At 40.1% G+C, this 25,021-nt stretch overlaps 1 protein-coding gene and 1 long non-coding RNA gene across 17 annotated transcripts in view; one reads left to right on the top strand and one right to left on the bottom strand.

Moving 5' to 3' along the window:
* Nucleotides 1–5,150, bottom strand: part of LOC116762639 — a 41,511-nt gene extending 36,361 nt beyond the window's left edge. Inside the window, exon 1 of the long non-coding RNA XR_004352306.1 lies at nt 1,600–5,150. This is a non-coding gene — a long non-coding RNA (uncharacterized LOC116762639). The remainder of the gene's footprint in view (nt 1–1,599) is intronic.
* The window catches only part of FKBP5 (FKBP prolyl isomerase 5), a 94,683-nt gene extending 69,875 nt beyond the window's left edge, over nt 1–24,808 (top strand). For all 16 annotated transcript variants that reach the window (XM_032649858.1, XM_032649857.1, XM_032649859.1 and 13 more), the window contains 6 exons: nt 5,144–5,300; nt 10,066–10,156; nt 12,893–12,976; nt 18,739–18,924; nt 21,507–21,746; nt 22,467–24,808. In XM_032649858.1, the coding sequence (XP_032505749.1) occupies nt 5,144–5,300; nt 10,066–10,156; nt 12,893–12,976; nt 18,739–18,924; nt 21,507–21,746; nt 22,467–22,574 (866 nt within the window). In that variant the 3' untranslated portion in view covers nt 22,575–24,808. The remainder of the gene's footprint in view (nt 1–5,143; nt 5,301–10,065; nt 10,157–12,892; nt 12,977–18,738; nt 18,925–21,506; nt 21,747–22,466) is intronic.
* Nucleotides 24,809–25,021: the final 213 nt, after the last annotated feature.

Below are 25,021 nucleotides of genomic sequence, written 5' to 3'. Positions count from 1 at the left end.
TCCTTCTAAAAAGGTATCTTCAAGGCTTCGGGTAGAGTAAAATCTTAGTAGAAAATAATCTTTTTGTTATTAAGAAATTAAGCCAGTGGACCATTTATTTTGGAATAGTATTAAAAAACAAAACTCCATATCAGTAAAGAATTTAAATAGCTCTTGGCATTTATTAAAAATAGGAGTACTAACATATTCAAAAGGGAAAATTCCTATAAATGAGTGAAAATTACTACCAGTTTCCTTAATGCCCTGTTTTCAGATTAATCATTAAATAAATATTTACTTTCTGGCCCTGAACTGTGTGTTGTACACACAGTTGTACACACTGTGAGGTACAAAATAAGATATTGCCTTTGCCTACTTTGAATTTTATTCATACTTTGACAGTTCTCTCTGTGGAGCGATCAAGTGGTTTCTTATACCAAGTTCTAAAACATGTTTAATCTGGTATAATTTACCACTAATTGCAGGAAAATAATCATAGCTAACATTCATTGAGTTCATCTCTGTCTATCCACACATAACACAGTATTTTCACAGAGTAGCCACCCTGACATTAAATGAATGCATGCCTTGGGCTTCCCTGGTGGCGCAGTGGTTGAGAGTCCGCCTGCCGGTGCGGGGGACGCGGGTTCGTGCCCCGGTCCGGGAGGATCCCACGTGCCGCGGAGCGGCTGGGCCCGTGAGCCGTGGCCGCTGGGCCTGTGCGTCCGGAGCCTGTGCTCCGCAGCGGGAGAGGCCACAGCAGTGAGAGGCCCACGTACCGAAAAAAAAAAAAAAAAAAAAAAAAAAAAATGAATGCATGCCAGATATTGGGCTAAAAGCTTTAATTCAATACCTAATTTAATACTCTCAACAATTAGGAGTTAGCTGACATTATTTCCCCTGTTCTATAGATGAAGAAACTGAGCTTCAGATAATTGAAATGACCTTGCCCAAAGCCACAGTTGTTAAGTGACAGAATGGGACTGGAATCCAGTCTGGTGTAAAGAGGAGAGTGGTGAGGATTTGTATTGGTATAGAATTTATTGCTGTGTGCATGCTTCCTGTTTAGACTAAGGCATATAACCATTTGCATAAATGTTATTCTGTTCAAGTAGCCAGGTTCCACACCTGCCCTCAGCATCTGTCCCCTCAGTGCCATGAGCAATCTTCCAGTGGTATTTGTTCATCATAGTACAAAATGGTACAGAGGACAGGAGGCAGTTTGGGGGAAATTTGACCACCATGACTGAGGGGAAGAGTTTCTCTTCTAATCAGTGATTAATATGCCTCTCCTGATTTTAGAAATCCATCTCTGGATTTGCCTTTTCAGGGGGTCATTAAGATCCCACTGTCTCTTGGATGCTTTGCTCTGTTAGGCAGGAGATGCAGGCAGAGAGAAACTCCCTTGGCATGAATTAGGCAGCAGAGAAAACCCTTGCCGAGTGGGAGTAACCTGTCACAACCTGGTTTTCTCTGGCTAAATGACCAGTCTTGTCTAGTCGTAATGCCATTACAACATTCCCATTCAGATCCCCATGACCCAGTAATTGTTCTGGGAATGAGTGCAAAGCTATCAGACACCAACTACTATAATTAGAAAAGGGAAAAACAGACACTTACCAGAGCTAAGGTCTTTAGGCTGGAGCGTTTACAGCACTTTTTTTGGGGGGTTATGGAGCCTCTTTCTCAGTTTTGCTTCCTAAAATACAAACTATACAGTTTTCGGGCTCTTGCATTCCAGTTTTTTTCCTTACTGCAGTGCACTCTTTCCTTTTCCCCCCTATTTTAATCGGAGTACAAATTGCTGTCAGCACATCGAGTTCATGTGCCAGCCACTTTCAGAACAGGGTGTTCTGTGCTCTTCAAAACAAAATTGCTCTAGGGCAGTAAGAGAACAATAAGTCAGAGCTCCAGTTTAAGTGATGTTTTGCAGCAGACTGGGCTCACTTGATGTGGTTACACTCGGATTGCGCAGCAAGGCTCGGTAATTTGGTTCGGTTTGACTTCGTGGGGTTTGGAGGACCTCCCCCCTTTAAGTTACGTAGACTTTAAGTCAAGAGAAAATGTTGTCCCTTTTTAACTTGTGTATTTCTTTCTCTTCCCAAAAAAACCCTAAGTAGAAGCATCCTGTATGTACTTTTATTCTCTTTGGGCACGTCAGTCATAGATCATTTACTTCCCGTAAATCATGCTGGTTGGAATTAGCAACAGACCTCCTGAGCCCTAGAGGCCAAGCTCCCAGTGAGTCATGATGGTTATTATTAAATATTTATTAAATGAGTTTTTGCACTAAGCGATACAAGGTCAAAAGCAACCACAGGTCTTCCACAGCCAGAGCTGCCATGGTTTTCTTTGGTAGCAATTATCGAGACAATTAAAAAAAAAAATTGGATCTATAGGAGCCAGGCATGTCTGCATCTGTCACCATGATGGAGGTCCCTGCTGCAGCAATCGACTCCAAGGTGGGGAGGAGTTCTTGTCAGCTGTCATAGAACTTGTCACACCAGTGTTCCAATTTTAGAAACCAGTTAATCTAGCCAGAGTGTTTGCTACTTGTGCATGCACGCATGCGTATCAGTTTATCAATTTAAGATTCTATGGTACTGTAGGTAGTGCTTATTCAGGTTCAACTTCAAAGAGATTTAATAGAAAAAAAAGATTGGTCCCTATATAAGGTAGTAAGTATTTATAAGAGTTATTGCAAATGTTTCCCTATTAGGTGGCCAAAAACATTGGTTCTACCATATATTGTTTCTCTTAGAGAGACCGGCTGCAGTGAACATTTTTTTTTTGCTTTCTTAATTATACTTTGACTTGAACTTTTTTTTTTTTGCTTTCTTGCTTGACTTATCTTTCCCAACATGTTTATTAGTAGCCAGTCTTTTCTTTCCCTAATATGAAGGGTTATCACATGTAGAGAACTTCTGAAATTATTTATATAATTTTAATATCAAGTATATGCATCAAGCTGAGAAACCAGCCTAGGAAACTGACACACAGGCAGGAATCCTTCACAGAGTCTCTGGATTTCCTGTTTTGAAAACACATTCAAACTTGATCAACCAAAAACCACAACGAATGTACTGATAGTTTCCTCCCCCACTAAATGTACTCTCCATCAGGGAGGAAAACACTTCTAACAATAAACCTCACTCAAAAAGATCTGTCAGCTAAGTTGTGAGCTACTAGGATAATAAATCTCAATGCTTGAGATATTCTGTAATACGTGGGCCGAAACTCACTTTGCTCAGCAAATCTTTTCTCATGAAAAGTGTCATCACATTAGTCTAAATTAAATTTCTTGGGCAGATTTAAAAATATTTAAGAACACAAATTTTCAAACTCTCAAATTCTTTAGAGACACCAGTAAAAAATATCTTAAGCCTAGGATTCCTTGCAGAACCTCTCTAGTGTGTATATATTTGAAAATAATAAAGTTGAATTTATTTTGAAACTATTTCCAATTCAAAAGAACGTTCACTGTGCTGCAAGCTAAGCTGTATTTTATCTAGAACATTCCAAAAGTGAGTTAATACAAAGTCATGTGCATTTATGAGTATGGGACATAGAACAAAATTTCTGTATGCCAGCTCCACCCTGAGAGCCAGTCTAGCTCTTGCCCCTGTTTAGAAGGTCTGACTCGAGAGTCAGGCCTTCTCTAGTTTGGCCCAAGCGTCTTCGACTCCACCCTATGTTTGCAACGGGAACAAATCGGGATGGTATTAATCCTAGTGACTTAGAAAACGGTAGAGAACTTCAAAGCATAAATGTCCATGTGACATTTCTGCCCCTAGTGTCTATGCCACTGCTGTTTACTCTTCAGGGTTTCTCTCATTTCCTAGGCCTGGGCTAAAGGTAACCTGATGAAATGATTAACTACAGGAATTAGCTTTGAAGCTGGTTTCTGGTCTACATTGAGAGTTATATTACTGGGCCATAGAATCCTAGAATTTTAGAGCTTCAAAGGACCTTTGAGATCAAGTAGTTCAAAAGTAGAGTAAGTTGGAATTGTATTTGGAAAATAATTGTCTCCTGGAACGAATGTAACAGAACAAGTGATTTTTATCTCTAAAGCAAGTTATTGATCTAAAATAGATCAACTAGTCTCAGAAAAGAAGCATTTTAGGAATTCCTTACATTTGAATCAAGACCATTATATTACAGAAGTAGGAATAAAAAATTTTCTTATGAAAGACAAATTATTACCTTGCTTGTCGACTGTTGTGCTGTCATACAAGCCATCCATTTTTCTGATTGAATGAAAGACCTAAATGGAAAGGAATGAATATCCGTAATATTAAACATAGTTGGAAAGTTTCAAAGAATTGTTTATCCCAGAAGAAAAAGTCTAACTAACCAAGAGAAAAATATATATCTGTATGTGTTTTCCTATTTTATATGAACATAAAAGCCCCTTATCAAATGTGAAATTACCCTGGGAATGAGCTGAGTTTGAGTGCAATGAGGAAGTAGGCCCTGAGAAATTGACCTCTTCACTTAACATTTCAGAGGAGGGGGTTGAGTAATTTGATTTGTCGAGTTATAGGAGACTATTGATTCCTTCACATTTTACATTTTTTACTGCACTAAAGGATTACAGATATGTTAGTTACTGATGATGTTGCCTTTGGCCTTTTCATTTTTATTCAGACATATTTGTGAATGAGATTAAAACTCTTAAAGAAAAAAAAAAGAGCTTCTATATTCAGTTAACCCTTTAATATCACTGGGGAAATAGCCATTCGGTTGTTTTTCAACCCAAGCATCTGAAGCCAAGATGCAGTTATAAATGTTTAAGACTTTGTATACTTGATATTAAGTTTGTGGCATTTTGATAATTACCTATTAAATAAGCTAGTATTTCTTGTTTTGTGTTACAGGTGAGGAAACCTCTGTCATATAGTAGGCTTAAGTTAAACCTGTGTTTCCACTTTATTATCCTCTAAGCTATCTTACTGATGTAGTTATCAGTAATTATAAGTTTAAACTTAAAACAGAAAGAAATATGATTGCTCTTAAATTTCCAGACTGGGTAGACTAAGCTTCAACAAGACATACCACGTATGTCTCTAGATGAAATGAGGAAGGGGAACTACTCATTTATCAGGTCCCTGAATTAGTCACGAAGAGCGGCTTTGTTGACTGTCCTTCTCCTCTCCCTCAGTCCACCTGGAAGGCCACTGTGGTGGAAGGATGTTTGATTGCAGAGATGTGGGGTTCATAGTTGGCGAAGGAGAAGACCACGACATTCCAATCGGAATTGACAAAGCCCTGGAGAAAATGCAGCGTGAGGAACAATGTATTTTGTATCTTGGACCACGGTAAGCAGCATACCAGTTCAGTACACAGTGAAGTTATCTAAAGAACAGGGATACACTTGCTTTTTCAATCAACCTTTTGCTATTTTCAGTGAAGTTAAGGCCAACAGTGGAAACAATTAATTAAATCAGGCTACAGTTAGTCACAGAGTGAGTTAATGGGCCTTATAATATTACAGACATTTGTAAGCCTATTCACTTGATTCATGTGTGTTCAGGGTAGGACTGACAGGCAAGTTTTGCTTTTCTGTTTGTTTTGCCTGCCATATTGCCAAGACAGGAAGCTGTTGGCCCTTCTCACGTGATTCTCTTGCCCCTTCTCTCCTTTTCTCTAAATTAGGCAGGAGGCAGTAAAACGTGGGGGTTAGAAGTTGAAGAAGCATTTGGATGATTTATTACCACTTGAATTTGTGCCACCTGTTCTTATACAGACTCCCTGAAAAAAGAGTGTTCTTCCTGGATCTAAAGGCAGCGGAGATGACTCATTTTTGCCTAAATTTTTCCCATCATAAGGATATCCATTAGCACTACCAAGCTTAGAACTATCAGACACTAACTGTCTCTCTGGTGAAAACATGTTTGGTATTATTTTTAGATCTAAAATTATACCATGAATCCAACCCTTCTATCTTGAGAAATGGACCCTTGAGAGAAACCAGGGTGTTTTGATTCTGTTTGTGTGAAAGTGCATCTGCTTATCTCATGTCTCATCCCTCTCTGGATCCTTGGATTTCAGTCAGTGGGATTTTGAGTTATTGAGAATCTTGATGACCTGCACTTACCAATAGGTAATATTGTGCCTTTTTTACAGTTGCTTGCCTTTGTGTAGCCTCGGTCGTAATCCAGTGGCATATTTACCTTTGCCCTAACACTTGAGCCATAATCGTATTTCTTAAGTGATGTTTTAGTCATGCCACTACCCACTTGAAAATCCTTGCAAAATGCTCTACACCTCGAACCCTTTAGAGCTTTCACTGAGGCACCTTTTATTTAATACCTTCTTTTTCTCGGTCTTATTCCTTTTTCAACTAGTATATTCCCACCTTAGTGTGTTTTATGTACATTTACTATGTATTTGTAGTTCACTTAGGTGAATCTGTTTCTATAAGGAACTTTTAAATTCAGGTGGTGCATAGAGAGGCTATCTCTTCCATATCCAAGTAATATCTAACTATTTTTAATCCAGCATTCCAAAGTTACAGTAGTTCTAAACTCATATAAACAGAGTGGTATTTATCTCCATGTGTTTTCAGATCTAAGTTCCTTGAAGATGAGTTCTCTATACATTGTGAGCATATAATATGAATTGGTTCATTACATTTTAACCTAGCTGACAAGCCAGTTGTGGGAACAGATGTCTCAAGTTTAATGGCAAAGGGAAACAAGAATTATCCTTATATTTATTAATGCAAATAGTTCCTTGCAAGTTTAAATGGTTGTATGATTAGTGACTAAAAAAAAAAAAAAAAAAAATGCAGCTTACCAGCTGTGTACTCGACTCTCCTAAGCCTTAGTTTCCCTTTATGTAAAATGGGGATAATGGTATCTACCATACAAAGCTGTGGAGGACTGAATGAGATGATGCATGTAAAGAGTATAGCAAAGTGCCTGACACAGCCAAACCCTTAGTATGTTAGCTATTATTGCTGTTGTGATGATTATCTCTCTCTTCCATTTTACTCTCAGACCATAAGGAAAGGGAAACCCCGTTTTAACATATGGTAGATTTTTCAGGCATAAAAGTTGTCAACAAGTTTTCATAACTTACTAGATATAAAAGTTTTTTCATATGTTTTATGGAAATAATTTAGCATAGTTAGAAAGGAACATGTTCTTTTCTCTTCAAGATGTTGCTTAGTATGTTGAGGAGTCATTTAAAGTGCAGCGTCTACACCAGGAGACTGTCTACGCAGGTGCTGCGTAAGATTATCCGTGTCTATAGAGAATCCCTGCCCACCGGGCATGCAGTGAGCGTGTGCAGTGAATTTGCTTGTCTTACCAGAGTCCCACTTATAGATACATTGCATCTGAGTGTGGCTATAAATATGGCTGTTGCAAATATGTGTTCTGTGTTACTCTTAGTGTCATCTGTATTTCATGCTCCAAAAACCCCAGGGCATATACCTTCCCTTTCATTCTGATAGACTCCTTGGCAGGATGTTTTCATAGTAAGGAATTCATAAAACACTTCCAGAGAAGCCATTTTCTCTCTTCTCATCAGGACAGTGTCTTTAATATTGTTTTAAATATGGTGACTGATTAAGCTCTTTTGTTTCAGGTAAAGTATGGCTAGTTTTAGCTTTTTGCTTTTTCCTTCCTTATCTTCTGTCCTGCACCAACCCCAAACAAAAACATAGGCTGCCAAGAGCCAGAGTATCTCAGTTATGCGTCAGTGTGGGTCAAAAACTAAACAACTTTCTGGGACACACAGGGTCTGAATTTAAATCCTGGCTCTACCACTGCCTCTTTGTGTGATTCTCAGGAAGCACCTCTCTCTGAGCCTCAGTTTCTTCATCTGTAAAAAGGAAGCAGTTGGTAAGAGCAGTTGCATACAAGGTGCAAGTGCTTCTTGTATGCACATAAAGGCTTGATGGTCATTAGCAATCATTATTTGTATCTCTGCTCTCTGCAGGCACCTGTCAGTTTAAGAACATTGATACTGGATTCCTTCTGTCACTGTAATCCAGCTTGTCTTTTGGTTAAGCCTAGAATTCCTCTTGTGGTGTTCTTTCAGTCAGATGAATTTGTGTGCCCTGGGTCCTTCCTCGCCCAGCCTAATCCAGCATAAATCAGACAACTTTCTGTAAAATAGGAAGTCAGGTTAAATGCTCCCAAAACAGTTCGGTATGAGCTTACGCCTCCCCAGGATTATGTTTTCCACATGTGTCTTCACAGAGTTTCTTCATTTGAACCCAGGAAAGACTGTAGAAATCATATCCTTCCTTAGTCTTCTTTAATCCCGTTGATGATAACCAGAACAATTTGGTGCCTGCCCTCGACCCAAACCCTCACCCTCCTCGCCCCCCAGCCACGGAACTCCTATTTTTAAGCGTTGTAAGGCAGCTGTTCGCATCCTCGGCACTATTGACATTTGGGGCCGGACATTTCTTGGCTGGGGGAGCTGTCCTGTGCATTGTAAGATGTTTGGTAGTGTCCCTGACCTCTACCCACTAGAAGTCAGAAGCCTCCAAGTTGTGACAAATCCCAAATCTCTAGACGTTGCTAGATGTCCCTGATAGGGATGGGGGATTAACCCCTTCTGAGAGCCACTGGTCTAAGGCAAGAGCATCTGTTGGGTTTGTACCTGTTTAGCACAGGGCTGCAAATAGAACATGCTGTCAGTAAACACATGCTCAGTGAGGACTCACCTGCCTACCTGATTCCCATCAGTTAAGGAATGTTCTTTTATTTACCAGATGGCAGAAACAAAATAGGAGATATATCGGTCTAAGAGCTCAAAGTAGAAAACTAGTCACCACTTCCTACAGTTGGCCACTGGTAATTATGTCCTCTTTTATTTCTTTGCTGAAGATACCCTTTGCCCTGATATTAAAACTACCACACCCCATTCCTACCAGCTCTCACTCCATCTCTATGCCTCTCTCTGCCTCCAGCTTCCATTTTGTTGTGTAACAGGGGAGGTAAATGAGTAAGCATTTTCTTCCTGAAAAATTCAGGCAGGGAGTAAAGAAGTGGTACAAATAGCAAGAGGTGAGTGTTCCTACTCTAGTCTTTTTGCCCCAGAGAAAACTGAAGGTATTAATACATCAACTTGGTTTTGGCCTGGTTTCTAACCACAGCCTGAGATTTTGAGTTTACTAAGATTTTTGCAGTGCCATTCCATATATTAAAGAGTAGTTTGCTTGAAACAGATGGAGCAGAGTATATTCCAGTGAACGTTTTCCTAATACGCTGGGCATTGTTCTACATGCTGGGAACCACTGAACCAGACAGACAAAGCTCCATCAGAATTTCCATTCTAGTAGATGTGTGCTCCTTCAAATGCCTTGGATGTGTTAAAATTTTAAATGATCCCAAAAAACAAATTTATATATCCCCGTAATTTTATTCAGTAAGTTTTGGCTAAAAAGTGTAGTGTTTTACAGTGTTATAGCCAGAGAGCTATGAGAATGCAGTACAGAGTATTTCTCTTGATGAGGTATTAGAGTTTGCTGGGGCTGTTCTTTTTGATTATACATTTGTTTTCTAGTATGCTTTCTGCAAGTCTTGAAGAAATACCATGAGGACGTATATCCTTCCTGATGTGTGCACCTTCCCCCCATTTATCCGCGTGGAAGTGGTACCTCTGGAAGGGGACAGCACTTTAAAGTTAAAAGCTTGTTAAAACACACCTCTCCCCAGTCAGCACTGTAATGACTACAGTGGCTGCCTTCTCCGGGCCCTGATAGAGCTCCAGGACAAGCCCTTATAGCCAAATAACGGCTGTTGTATAGATAGAACTAGACATAAAATCAAGCAGAAAAAGAGACAGTGACATTTAAAATCACATTAAGCAAGCTGTCCCAAGGAGTACAGGTGTTGCATTACATATGAATATGAAGAAGAAAACTAAATGTAGCCTGGTTTCTTAAAAAAAAACCACAGCAGTGATACTTGGCACTATATCTTCTGATCAACATCTGGTTTGTCTTCAGGGCCTTTGATGTGTGTAGTTTGCAAATGATAGCTCTATGCCTCAAAATACTGAAGGGGGTGCCTGGAAATACACCAATTCTTTAAAGTTTTATTTTTTTACTCTCCATTTCAGATATGGTTTTGGAGAGGCAGGGAAGCCTGAATTTGGCATTGAACCTAATGCTGAGCTTATATATGAAGTTACACTTAAGAGCTTCGAAAAGGTGAGAAAATACCAACTTCTCTGAAATCATGACAGATTTCTTCTCCATCCACTTCTTGTAAATTAGTGTCTTATATTACCAGGTGGTATAGATAGATGGTATTTGTTTGTATATTGTGCTTTTCATGACCAAGTTTGTCTCCTGTCTCTGACGCTGCTACTAGAGCACAGGACAACTGATACAGCACAGCTGATACACAACCAAGGAGCTCAGTGTTCTTATTTTGTTCCTATGTGTCAGCCTTTTTTTTTTTTTATTAACTTTTTTGGGTAGAAGCCAAGACTTGTTCCCTTATTTGTTCCTAGACTTGTTCTTTTTGTACTTTTTTTCCTGGGTTGAAGACAAAAAGGTTCATGTTCTTGCCAAGCATCTCCTTGGGGGAGTGGGGTGCAGTTTTCCAGGGCTGGACGGATCATACCCTTCACAGGACTCGTGAAGAGGCCTTCACTGTGGCTCCAAGTTATTATCCAAAATGCAAGGGCTTCATGGGCCACCAGGCTCGGTGGCAAGGAACACAAGGAACAAACCTGCTAACCCTAGACTTTTTCTTTTTGTACCTGTCCAAGTAGAAAAAAAGAGAGCGTTTGCCTCAGGTTCCAGAAATGGCACGCCTCCTTGAGTGTATTTCCATCTCAAACCCGCCTCTGGAGGCTCCCGGCAGCAGCTTCCTTGGACAAACGCAGAGCATGTGCCTGAGCTAGGTACGCTGTCCCATCCGGCTACGTCCTCTGCACCACCAGAGCCCAGCCCTTCCCCGAGAGCCTCAGGAACTGCATCTTGTAGACTTTTTTCATCCCCACAGTGCTATCTCCATGTTCCATACTTCAAGCTTTGGACTGGAAACGTGACTGTTTTTATGTTATTAGACTCAGAAAGGAAATCATTGTCCTGTAGGCCTCTAACTTTGGGATCCTCCCCAAACAGTGATGTTCCTAATCATAACACATTCCCCAAAACAAACGTATGCTCTTGTCACAACCATTGCTTGTTGTCAGGTAACGTCTTCTGAAGTCCTGCTAGCTCAGTACTGATCCTCCAAAGCTGTCTTCATAGCACAAAGTGGTTTTTATTTTTAAAGAGGGAGAAGATAATTTTTAGCAATAAAGCAACCCCCACCCCTTCCCATCACAGCCCAGTGGACCTTGTACACTCAGGAGCCTCCCCACTGTAGTACGCCACAGCGAGCCTGTGCTCAGTCACGGCGGCTGCAAGGGCATAGGCCAGGCTGCACTGCCAGGTGTATTTGAAACCACGTGATCAATCCAAGAAGAAGAGGCAAGAATTGCAAATATATATGCATCCAGCATAGGAGCACCTCAATATGTAAGGCAGATGTTAACAGACATAAAAGGAGAAATTGACAGTAACACAATAATAGTGGGGGATTTTAACACCCCCCTTAGATCAATGGACTGATCATCCAGACAGAAAATCAGTAAGGCAACACATGCTTAAATGACACTGTAGACCAGATGGACTTAATTGATACTTATAGAGCAATCCATCCAAAACCAGCAGAATACACATTCTTTTCAAAAGTGCACATGGAACATTCTCCAGGATAGATCACATGCTGGGTCACAAAGCAAGCCTCAGTAAATTTAAGAAAATTGAAATCATATCGAGCATCTTTTCTGACCACAGTGAGTGCTATGAGATTATATCTGAAACCACGTGACAGTGTGTGGCAGTGATGGAGGCAACATGAATTCATTTTCTGTTTTGTAATACTAAGAATAGATTTATAATCAATAAAGACTGAGCCTAATATAAAAAATGCAGAGTGCTTGTTATTAGATTTTTAAATAATAAAGTTAAATCGTTAAGAATCAACATAGGGTTGCCAGGAAGACTAGTAACTCTCATTAGTCACTTTAAAAAGGAGGGGATATATATACCACTGTCTTTTGAATAGAGAATTTCATATTTACCCACTTAAGCTTCATAATTCTTATGCAGTAAATAGCACTGACACAGCCGTTGTCATCTTCCCTAAAGGACTGCAGATTGTTCTGTTGACTCTTGATGATCCAGCTGTTCATAATGAAAGTGCAGTTGTCCCTGGGTTCGTATCTATAATGGGGGAGGAGTAATGATACACACAGTATAAATTAGCAGGTGATCGTGAAAGCGTTTGTTTACATCTTGGCATCACCTCTACCCTCCCACTTATGTTTTCCTTGAAATTCCCCAAGTACGCATCTGCAAGTTGCTACAGTTTGGAGGCTTTAGTATGTCTGGTTGTCGCAGAGTGGAGAGACAACTACATGACCTGGAATTTTTAAAGTGTGTATGAATATACAACTGTGACTTGACTACAATAGTGTTACCATTTTAGAGTTGAAAAACTGAGGCTTGAGAGAAACTTGCCTAAATTATAATAGCAGTTTAGCGGCAGAGTTTGCAGGAGGGAGATAGGGGCCCCAGCTTCCATCGTGTGGCCTCACCTCGTAATTCTAAAGGCGCATTCTTTAACGATGCTCAACAGTTCATCTTCCTTACGGTATTATTGCCTGCACCTCCCTCTTGAGCAGCATGGATCAAGCTACAGCTTTGTCCTCATGGAAAGTGAGTTCTAGCCTAGCAGTGCATTGGCAAGGGCACGCAGTTTTAAAAGCCAGTGTGTTTTGGGGTGTGGGTATCCTCTAGGAGTAGCTATTGTTTCTTCTTACGGACATCAGCTGATGCTTTTTCCTTCTCTGTTCATCTAACCATTGTCACACATTTACACAACAGGCCAAAGAATCCTGGGAGATGGATACCAAAGAAAAATTGGAGCAGGCTGCCATTGTCAAAGAGAAGGGAACTGTGTACTTCAAGGTATGTGAGTCTTTGTACAATCCTTTTCATCTCAAAGAATTTATTCAAGTATCAATTAATTGTGCTGATATTCCCTATTCTGAATTCTATACCCTTCTGGATAGGAATAAGCCTGAAATTTTACAAGTCTGTCATTTTCAGTACAAGAAGTGGTGAGACAGAATGAATTATGTGACAAAAAGAATACAAAAGCCTCTTGTACACATTCTACTCTAGATTGTAAGCCTCCGCAAAGTCAGACCAGGTCCGGCTTGCCCACCCACTGTGTATCACTCAAGACCTAAAGTATCTTGCTTGGTACATAGTGGTCACTCAACAAGTGTTTGTGGGACGAAACAAAGAATGAATAGAATAATTGTTAGCAAGTAGTAGAATTCAAAGGGCTAAGTTTCATATCATTTTCCTTTCCACTGTCTTGGGGAAGTCACTTAGGAACATGATAAAAGGAAAGATTATGCACAGATTTCAAAAGGAACTGGCAGGAGGAGAGTATAAATTTCTTCTAATGGCCAAGATGATCCCTGCCACACTTGCTTTTGTGAGAAAAAAGCAGAAATTCCTGAATGATATTTGTCATTTATTGATTCTTGAAAACACTTTCTTATAATCTAGGAATGTGTTGTTTCCTCACTTAGATTTTAAACCCCAGATACAGTAAAAGAAAAAAAAGAAACAGCGCCTTTGTTCAGTTCTAATCAGAATGTACTATATCCATTGCTTCCCCATTGCCAAATATTATACCTTCTCCACATCAAGCAGAAAGGGCTTAGCGCAGAAGAGAATGAGAGAAAGAATGGGAGTTTTGTCAAGGTTTCTTTTTTTTCCTTGCTGCTGTGATCCAGGAGCAAAAAAAAAAAAAACAATTAGATGATGTTTTCAACAGTCTATAAAGCAATGATACATCAGTGTACTTCAACAAGTCTTCATGGAGAACCTGCTGTAAGACGTGTCCTTGCGTTGACAGCCTTGTCTGGAGGGAGGGGAGGCAATATTAACCCACATGAAACAACTAGAGAATTATGTAAGACTGTATAACCAACATAGAATCACGCAGCCAGAGGGCAACAGGTATGGTTATTATTTTCTAAACTTTGAGAGGAGCCCCATTATTGAGTCATGAAATCAGTTTAGTGGAAGTGCCTTATGTAGTAAGGATACACTTTGTTTCACAAAACTTTGTTCAGTTGTGTGTGAGTGGGTACTAGGTCATAATGTAAAACATTTCTTACTGTGGGTGTAGATAATATATAATTATTTCTATTTATTTATAACTATTACATATATTAAAATAATGTATGGATCACCAGAAAGCATTAGGATATGGCAGAATGACCTCTGAATTGGGAAAACTGGGCTTTATGGCTCCAAATGATTTAAAGTCATTTAAGGTCCAAAGAGATTAATTTTTCATGTGAAAAGTGAGGGAGTTAAATTAGAAGACTCCTAAGTTTCCTTCCAGCCCTAAAATTCGGTGCGTTTCTGAACTCTCAAGAACAACTTTGATTTTTTTAAATTCTAATTGAGGTATTGGATACCTCTGTAACTATGAATAGGTAGATTCCAGATGAGTTATTTGTAGACCCAAACACCTAATACACTAGAACAAAAAGAAAATTTTCTGTAAAATTACTTAAGACCATAGGTCCTGAACTATGTTTTCCTATCTACTTGGAGTCCATAAAAGTCTTTAAGTGTATTTTTTATATTTCCCAAAACCTCTGAAAAGAATATTAACATTTGGTAGAGGGGTTGCAACTTTTGGCATTTGACTAGAATTAACTCGATGTAATAAAACAGCTTGGCTGTTCAGAAGCTCTAACTGGTTGCTGATGACTTAAATAATGTTGTGAAGCCACGTGTCATATAGCTGTGTCTTGAATATATACAGAGAGATGGCCAGAATTTACGATCAGCAACAGAAAGCAGTGTTAAATTGTCTGTACAGTTACTAAACTTCACTGCTGCTTAGCATCATAACTGCAACCGTGATTTGTGTATTTCATAATACTATGAACCCTCTTAAAATTACTGATCTTTGGATAAAATCTGGATCAGCAGTCACACATATGGAACATATTACTTTTAACATGCAATTTGATAGACAAAATCTTTCAAAACATTAGTTTATTGGGGGGAAATTAATGAAAGGTTCAAAACCACTGACGTAAGACCTTTCCCCCAGAATGTCTCTGAACATTTTGTACTACTCAGAACTTCCTTGGAGGCACCTTCATGATTATAGGTAAAAGATCCCAGCAGTGATCCTAGTTTTACCTGTAAGACTTCAGAAATGGTTGGTAGGTGGGTTCCTACACACATTCCCTTTTCGAATGTCAGGGCAGGTTTCAATCTGCCGTGCTGCCTTCCCGGCCCGTAGAGTTTCCAGGGTGTTTGACTTGGCGCCTTGTGCATAGCGCAGAGCCCGGGTGTGTGGGCCAGAGCAGAGGTGGGGTACATTGCATGCCACCCGCACATTGGAGCTCCATTTTCATTGACCTCTCGGTTTGGTTTACACGTAAGCGGGTAGGTCTCTCCCCGTAGTAGGGCAGAATTGTGATAAGCCTTTAAATGGGAGTGATTTTGGCGTTCAGAGTGTAAACTCCTATCAACCTCTGAACGCTAAAGAGAAGAAAGGTAGGAGAGGACTCTCTTCATTTGGCTCTGAAAATAATTATTAAGCACGTTTAACAATGTGACGTTACGCCAGGCATTGTGCAAGTCAGTTAAACAGACATGATTTTTGCCCTCACAGCTGACAGCATTCTGCGGGACAAGAGCATTAACTATCACACGTGTTTCTCTTTTCTGACTTGGAGGCAGAGTGGTAAGGCTGAGGACACTTTCTAACCAAGAGGTTCTTGCGCCCCCTTGTGCTCCTTGGGGAAAAAAGCATTTCTAAAGCAAGCTAGTTAAGGATCGTCCTTCAACCATGGAACCCTTTGCAGACAAACCAGGCTTTGCTATGTTTTGACCACCATTACTGAACCAGGAAACCAGTGCTATGATTTAGAAACAAGTCGTCTATGACTCTAGGATTTTAGGTTTAAAAAACTAAAAACCTGCCCCTCTTTCTTGTTCCTTCACTCTTTTAGAGCAGGATTTCTCAACCTCAGCACAGTCGACATTTGGGGCTGTATAAATTCTGTTTGGCAGGAGGCTGTTCTGTGCGTTTAGCAGCATCCCTGGCCCCTACCCACTAGATGCCGGTAGTACACATATATTCTCCAGTTGTGACAACAAAAAACGTCTCTAAACATTGCCAGATGTCCCCTGGGGGCAAAATCACCCTAGTTGAGAACTCCTGTTTTAGTACATCAGAAGCAGAAATAACACAGAGGTCTTTGTTCATTAGAAGTTGAGATATAAGTAAAATTATATATACTATATAAGAAAAGGCTATCAAAAAATTAGAGTGCTCTATAAAGGTAAGGAACATTTATGTATTATGAAGTCTAATACTTTTGGGGTTTTTTTTTTTAGAAACCATAGCCTCTACCATTCTGATAGAACCTACTGAAGTGATAGGGTCTGGATCTTTGTCCTCCCTGACTCTTCTTTCTCTGTGACAATATATTAGTCAGAAAGGTAATTGGAACACTAAAGATGGAGGAGGAGAGAGAGGAAGAAGAAACTAGGCGTAACAGGGAAAATGCCTGTCCTTACCTAATCTAAATGAAGTGACACCTTTTATTTTCACCTACGCCTCCATTTTGCTCCCAATGATTGAAAAACTTTTGATTCCATAGTTATATTCCTTTGACCTTAATGCTTACTTAGCACACCTTCATTAAGGGCCTCCTTATGTTAAACCCTGGATATTCCAAAAGGGATAGGACATGCTTCCTGTCCCAAAGAGCTCACAGTCCAGCAAGAGAAAAGACAATGACAGAAAATGCCCAACCCTGAAACTGGTGGACTTTAGTCTTGAGTAGTGGGCCTAAGGCCAAGACAAACTATAAGTACAGACAACCCCCGACTTACAGTGGTGTGAAAGCAATACACATTCAGTAGAAACCACACTTTGAATTTGGGGTTTGACTTTTCCTGCACTGGCGATATAATCAGCAGCAGTGAGCACAGTTCCCGGCCCTGCAATCACGGAGGCAAATAACCGATAGAGCCATTCTGGACCCACACAGCCATTCTGTTTCTCACTTTCAGGACAGTATTCAGTAAATTACATGAGATATTCAACACTTTATTATAAAACAGGCTTTGTGTTAGATGATTTTGCCCGACTGTAGGCTAATGCCAGTGTTCTGATCACACTTAAGGTAGGCCAGGCTAAGTTACACTGTTTAGTAGGTGAGGGGTAGTAAATGCATTTCAGCTCACCCGGGGTGTGTTGGGAGGTAACCCCATTGTAAGCTGAGGAAGATCTGTACTTTCAGACCCAGGCCCTCTCCTTGGAACTGGTCTACCCCATCCTTATCACCAAAAATCGACATCGGGGCTTCCTTTCTAGAGATGCAGCTCATTTTTATGACAACCACCTGAATTCCTTTATAACGGGAACATTCTTGTAGACTTGGTCTGTGATTTTTCTCTTAGTCATTGGGTGACGTTTGGAGTGCATGGGGAGACATAACTCTACACTGATGTGTATGCCCTGCTTTGACTGTGATAAATTCTAATGACATGATCTCAACACTGTTCATTGGTCAGACATTGAATTGAATGTCCTAAGAGATATGGCTACAATTCTGCCATCTGGCGGGATGTGTCATGTTTTCGAGCTTATGGTCACCTCCTGCAGGAGGAGACCCCTCACCTGTACCCCCATCTTATTTGTGTACTTACCAGCTATCACTCCTCTCATTCATCCTAAAATGGCAGTAAACACGTTGTTTCAGCCCATTATTTCTTGTATAGAGCAGATATAATTCATGTGAATTAATTACACAATTTTTATTCACAATTTTTAGAATTCTAATCGGGTAAGAGAGCAAAAATATGGTTAAGAGAAAGAGCTTTCTCATGTAGTTAGGTGACTAACACCTGTGTGATTTATGTTTTATAGTTATTTATGTTGGATGGCTGCTCTTCCACTATGTATATTCCCATTGTCTATAGATCAGAGGTTAGCAGACCACAGCCTGTTTTTGTAGGTAAGGGTCTACTGGGATGCAGCCACGCCCCTTTATTTATATATTGTCTGTAGCTGCTTTTGTACTACCAAGGACAGAGTTGCAACAGAGACTGTTTGGTCTGCAAAGCCTAAAATATTATCTGCCCCTTTACAGGAAACGTTTGCCAACCCCTGGTTTAACTAAGATTTGCTGGGTTTGGGACTAGCACTTGCCAAAATATAGTGTGTGCTGTGCAGTGCTGATCGTCAGGAGGAGAAAAGGGAAAAGTAACTTCCCTTCAAGTAAACTAGTGAGATAGTCTACAGCTACTCACCAGCCCTTTGAAAGTCTGGTAAATTTTAGCACCAAAGAATGTAACCCAAAAGCCTTGATGCCCACCTGCTGAAAGAACTGCCCCCTCTGAAAAGGGTGAGATGGTAAATGCTGGACAAGAGCATTACGGTGCCGGGCCCTGCACCAGCTCAGAGGTCACTGGAACTTGAGAAGGAAGGGGGAAAGCTGCCTGGAGAGCCACCTCCTGAGAACAGAAGGAAATGATCAGATACCTTGGTTGGTACGAGGTGGTTGTCTCCTTTTGCGGATTTGCTTTTCTCAGGGAGGGCTGAGCTTACACATCCTTTGTACCCGCTCCAGAGCCTGTACAGCAAGTAATTGCTGGCTTTTCTCTGTTAGGGAGGCAAGTACATGCAGGCGGTGATTCAGTATGGGAAGATAGTGTCCTGGTTAGAGATGGAATATGGCTTATCAGAAAAGGAGTCGAAAGCTTCTGAATCATTTCTGCTCGCTGCCTTCCTGAACCTGGCCATGTGCTACCTGAAGCTTAGAGAATACACCAAAGCCGTGGAATGCTGTGACAAGGTAAAGTGTCTTCGTGTGGGGTGAATGTTAGATAGTCCGGATCTTTTTTCTCCATCCTCGTACTCAGTCGTCTTCTGCTTCCTCTCAGACAAGCTTTGGATTTTTCATTTTGCTTTGTTTTGTTTGGGATTATTTGTTTCTCAGTAAGAATTGGGAAATTCAGAAAGATTTTTTTTTTTTTTTACTACAGTCATACTTTCCTAATGCCTAGACTATTTATAATAATACATTATGAGTAAACGTTTTGATAAAATTAAGCAATTTTTATCCATGACCTTAAGTCAATGGTATTTGGTACCAGATTACACAATTTAATAAGAACATTTAAATGAAGCCTTTTAGGATTTTAAGAACAGACTGTGGCTGCTCATGCAGGGATATATACAAGTCACTTTTTATTATAATCATATTTATTCACTGACTAGGAATATACATAAATAATTTGCAAGACCCACAAAGCATCAGCATCCCTTATTACATCGCTATCGTTAACATGTTAATAAGCAGCACCTAAGTACTAAAAGACCAGTAACACTATCACGTGTACGATTCTGTTCTTTTCTACGCTAGCTGTTACTATTGTGTTAGGTATTTGGTCTCAGAGTGAGCAGTGTGTATTATACTATGGGAAAAAGCTAGTAACTGGATATATCTTAAAGATAGACAAAGGAAAGAGGAATAACACGCAACTATTTCATACCTTCTTTGTAAGATTATTTTTGAGATTTAAGAGTTTGAGTTTTGTGGGTGTGTTCCCTATCATGTTATACTAAATTTTTGCCTGAGAAAAGAATGTTATTATTAATTACATTTTTAAACTTTGTGTTTATTATAGAAGTAGTATAAAGTCATTCAAAATTCAGACATTACAGAAACATACAAGAAACTGAGTCCATTCATAAAATTCCCATTGACCCGCTCCCAAGACCACAATCATTCATTTCCCACACACCTTCCTTTTGTTTTTCCATACATAGTAACATGTATATTTTTTAATGAGAATGTATAGATGTATAAAACAAGGATATCTTTCTGCATCTATCAGTTCATCATATAACTCTTCTTCATTCTTTTTAAAGTCTATGTAGTATCAATTGTATGCATCTATCATAATTTATTTAACCAATCCGTTTGGGTAGATTTCCAGGTTTTTGATATTATAAATTATGTAGTGTTTCTCTGCATATGTGTGGAATTATTTCTCTAGGATAAAATTCCTAGGAGTGGAAATACTGGGTCAAAAGATGTTATTTTAATATATTTAAATTTTAATACTTCATATATTATTGAATATTATCAGTGGTTTCTTTTCTCAGTAGTATTGGCAACAAAAAATTCTTAGTTTTATTTCTTGGATACCAGTGAAGTTGCACATCTTTTCATGACTTGTTAGCCATTTGTGTTTCTTCTGTGAATTACTTGTTCACATCTTTCCACCAGATTATTTGTTTTTTATTGATTGAGGTAGCCTCACATTATCACTGTTAACCCTTTGTCTGACAGTAGGGACCTTGTTCTCACTTGTTTGTCTTTGATGATGGTATCTTCTTCTGAAAAGAAAGTTTTAATATTTCATAGTAAAATCTGTCTTTTTAGAAAAGTCTTCCCCATCCTACAATAATAAAAATAACCCGGTTCAGTACTTTAAAAACGTACTCCAGGGCTTCCCTGGTGGTGCAGTGTTTGAGAGTCCGCCTGCCGATGCAGGGGACACGGGTTCGTGCCCCGGTCCGGGAAGAGCCCACATGCCACGGAGCGGCTGGGCCCGTGAGCCATGGCCACTGAGCCTGCGCGTCTGGAGCCTGTGCTCCGCAACGGGAGAGGCCACAACAGTGAGAGGCCCGCGTATCACCAAAAAAAAAAAAAAAAAACCTACTCCAATTAGTTTTACTTAAAAAAATAATAATAAATAACCCTATTATATTTTATGGGGGGGGTCTTTTGCATCTAGTTGGTCTAGAATTTATTTGTGTGTTTATGATACGAGGTAAGAATCTAACTTATTTTCTACATGGATAGTCACTGTCTTGGTCCCATTTATTGCAAAGTTAATCCTTTCCCTACGCGATTTACATTACCATCTTCGTGATTATTAAATCTTTTTGTATACATACACATGAGTCTGTTTCTGAATGCCTTGTTCTCTTCCACTGACCTCTTTGTCTGTGGAGTACTTACCACTCTTTTAATAGTAGTTTTTTTTTTTTTTTTTTTTTTTTTTTTTTTTTAATAGTAGTTTTAATAGTTTCAATAGTTGAATAGTATATCTTCTTCTCTGGTGGGTCAAGTCCCCTCATTATTTTTGTTTTTCCAGAATTTTCTCTGCCATTCTTAGTCATTTACTTCTTCCACTGGACTTTATATGAACTTTTCAAAAGTCCTCCTCCCAAGTCCCCTGGGAACCTTTATAGAAATTGCATTAAATATAGAAATTAATTTGGATATTTTGATCAGTAGTATATAACTACCTTGAGCCTGATCTTTTCAATATGCCTTTTCCAGTTCCCTTGTCCAGAGACCTTTCTCTCCAAATCCCACAAGGTACATGCATCCTTTCTAAAACATAGACCATCTGTCCCTAGGCCCTTGGACTGGACAGTGCCAATGAGAAGGGCTTGTACAGGAGGGGTGAAGCCCAGCTGCTCATGAATGAGTTTGAGTCAGCCAAGGGCGACTTTGAGAAAGTGCTGGAAGTAAACCCCCAGAATAAGGCCGCGAGACTGCAGATCTCCATGTGCCAGAAAAAGGCTAAGGAGCACAATGAGCGGGACCGCAGGATATACGCCAACATGTTCAAGAAGTTTGCAGAGCAGGATGCAAAGGTATGTGCAGAACCCACTTGCCTTCAGGTAGATCATGAACTGACTGACCTTGCCCCTTTGACTTTTGTTCTAAGAAGGTTCAGCATAGGACACGAGCACAGGAAGACAACCTAAGAGGCACAAGAATAGGGAAAATGATTTCAGAGCTGATTGAGGCTGGTTTGCGTCCAGAAATAGAGTAGAGCTGTTCCACTGTTCTGTTCCCCAAAGGCACATAGTTGTGAGGCCCTGGCATGTGCATGCAAGAGAAGAGGGAAATTAATTCCCTAGAAATGTACTAAGGCTTTGATTATTTTTTTAAAAAAAACACTTGCTTGTTGAGACTTCGATTTTCCTGGGAAATGGGCTCTGATGGGGAAGCCCCGCCGTCATGCCCTTTACTTTAAGGCTCAGGAGCCAACCTAGCGAATGGGATAGGAGCACTCAGCCTCCCCTGCAGCAAAGTTGTGTTCTGGTCCTGCGCTGACCGTCCGCTCAAACCCCCTTGTCATGTGGACTTGACTGTTAAACAGCTGTCCCTGTGGCAGGCTGGTCACTTTAACGAAAGAAAAGTGAAAGCCCTCACTCTAACTATGGCAGCAGAGCCATGACACACAGCTGCACAATCTAAATAAAGTCACGGTAATGCCCTCTTGTGTTCGACCTGACAGTCTGGAGGAGCCAGGAAGTAATTGGACATTTCTTTTTCCCTCTAATCCTCTTGATTTACTTCTTCCTCAGGAAGAGGCCAGTAAAGCAATGGGCAAGAAGACTTTAGAAGGGGTCACCAATGAAAAAGAAACAGCAAGTCAGTCGATGGAAGAGGAGAAAGCCGAAGGCCATGTATGACACCACGCCAAGGAGGGAAGAGTCCTAAGGAACTCGGCCCCTCCTCCACGGGCTTTCACCCAACTCAGGACTAAACAGTGTTTAATGTAAAGTTTGTTATAGTCTATGTGATTCTGGAAGCAAATGGCAAAACCAGTAGCTTCCCAAAAAACCACCACCCTGCTGCTGCCCGGAGCTCTCATCGAGGGGGTGGCATGGGACCACTCCAGGTGGAACAAAGCAGTGACTGTTGGTGTGGAGAGATTGAGCCAACAGCTTAAGTCCAGCTCATTTCAGTTTATGTCAACTTGCAGTATCCAGTTCAGGGTCTCTTGAGATCATCCTAACAATTGGGGGCTGGCTGTTAGGTTTTCCATTTGACTGAACTTTAATAGCACTGCAGAAACCTAGAAATAAATGCTTAATGAGTTTCTTCTTTCCTACAGTCGGGCAGGGGAGAGTTGGGGGAGGTTTTGTTTTTCAAATGACTGAAGTGCTGTGAATGCATGCTGTTGCATTTTTAACCAACAGAACCCAAAGGAGAGGGGCCGGGTCCCCCCTCAGATTCCCCAGCAGCATCACCGACCTGGAAGCCAGAATCTCAGAGGCCTCTCGCTTGCTGACTTGGCTGCCTCCCAGACCCCCTCCTTAGTAAAGCAGCCTCCTTGTGAGAGCAGGCTTCTGCCCCGCCAGCCTGTCCCCCCAGAGGAGGAACCCTGTCATTCCTGAAATACTCAACGCTAATGAGCAGAGGGAATTTCTGGATTAGCTTTCCCTGTTTTGGATGAAGTTCTGAGATGCTGAAATGTGAATAGAACTATCAGAATTGTGCTTTTTCTTCCCTCCTCTACCCTTTTAGGAAAGAATGTTGACTCCAGTACTGCCTGCTCGCATTGCTACCATTCAGTTTCTTATTTCCATTCTAACCCTTGCTATCAAGAATTTCAGGCTTGTTCTTATAATATCTGGAGTGAGTGAGTTTATTTACATATCTGTCTAGGATCCATGCAGCCTTTTTTGTTGTCTTTTTAAAATTGCTGTCTCATAAACACATGTATACTGATTTATGGAAGTTTATTTACTCTCCTCTATCATGTTAAAAAAATTTTTTTGACTTTTTACTACTAAGTAGCTTAATTTTTAAAAACAAAATCTGTGGGGTTGAAAAAAGTCATCGCTCTTCTACGTTAAGCATTTTCCTTTCAGGCTTGACATACAGTAGCTTTCTTTTCCTGCACTGATAGCTGCTTTGTTCTGGTGTGAGTTGTGAAAAAGAGTTGAAAACAGCTTCCCATGCAGGTACATCTAGCCTAAAATCTCCAGTACTTGGGCATTGAATTAGGGCAAGTCTTAAATATGTACATGTAGTTGAATTTTAGTCCTTACGGGTAAGCGAGATTAAGCATGGCTTTCTGGTCCCACAGCCTAAGAAATAAGAAACACTCATGGGAATGCATTTGGCAACCCAAGAAAACATTCGCTTCAACCTGGAACATCTCACTTTTTTAAATCCTAAAGAACACTGGCAATTGTATTTTAGATTAATTTTTATTTTTATAGTGGTTTTAACAAAACACTTATTGTTAGGTAAGGTCCCATGTTAAAACCTAAAAATAAAGTCATTCCCTTTTATATCAGTTTTTGTCTCCATGGAACAAATGGAATTGTTTCTCCCTTAATGATAACTAAAATCCTTTTAATTTCTCATTTACACATTAGTCTTTTTTCATGAGTTATTTCTTTTTTTTAAAGAAATCTCACCTAGGGAATATAAAAGCAAAAGTTGATTTTGCTTATCCACTTAACTGCTTAGTATTTGTAGCTCTGTTGACTAGAGCATGACTCCAGTGAGGCTAAGGTTAAAATTAGATCCTAAAAAGTCCAGTTAGATTTTTGCAGGTAACAAGCAAAAAACTGTTCCAAAAATTAGATTATTATCTTAGCCCACCGTCTCGTCTGTTATGAGTCATGTGAACAGGCGAGGAGAGAGAGGGGAAGGCTGGGCAAGCGGTTTGGAGCAAATGATTATGAGGTGCCCATCACCACTCAAGAGAAAGAAACTTCACATATTCTTGTGTCAAATTCAATCATTTTAAACAATTTGTCTAGAAGTCAGCAGATGTCTCTGAACCGTCTCTTAGACTGCATTTGGAGTGGTGAGGCAGCATCCGGTGAATTAAAAACAAATTGGTTTTTTAAAAAATGTATTCAGATGCACTTTTATGGTGTTCCTTAAATAAATTAAGAAAAACAGATGTGATTTCTCATTATTCTTGGTTTTGCTCAAATAGTCTTCAAGAAAGGTTGTTTTGGTTGAAAAACTGTGGTGGGGGACGAGTTGAAGAAATGAGACCTCAGAAACTTGGCAAGAGACAGTATTCTCCTGCCCCTTGCTCTAATGCACAGCTTGAGATCAACATTGGGCTAAAGGCAGTGGAATTATGCATCTTTGTAAAAACAAGAAGACT

The sequence above is a fragment of the Phocoena sinus genome, chromosome 11, assembly GCF_008692025.1.
Source record: "Phocoena sinus isolate mPhoSin1 chromosome 11, mPhoSin1.pri, whole genome shotgun sequence".
In the NCBI taxonomy this organism is placed as follows: Eukaryota; Metazoa; Chordata; class Mammalia; order Artiodactyla; family Phocoenidae; genus Phocoena; species Phocoena sinus.
This window is presented reverse-complemented; position numbering and strand designations above follow the sequence as displayed.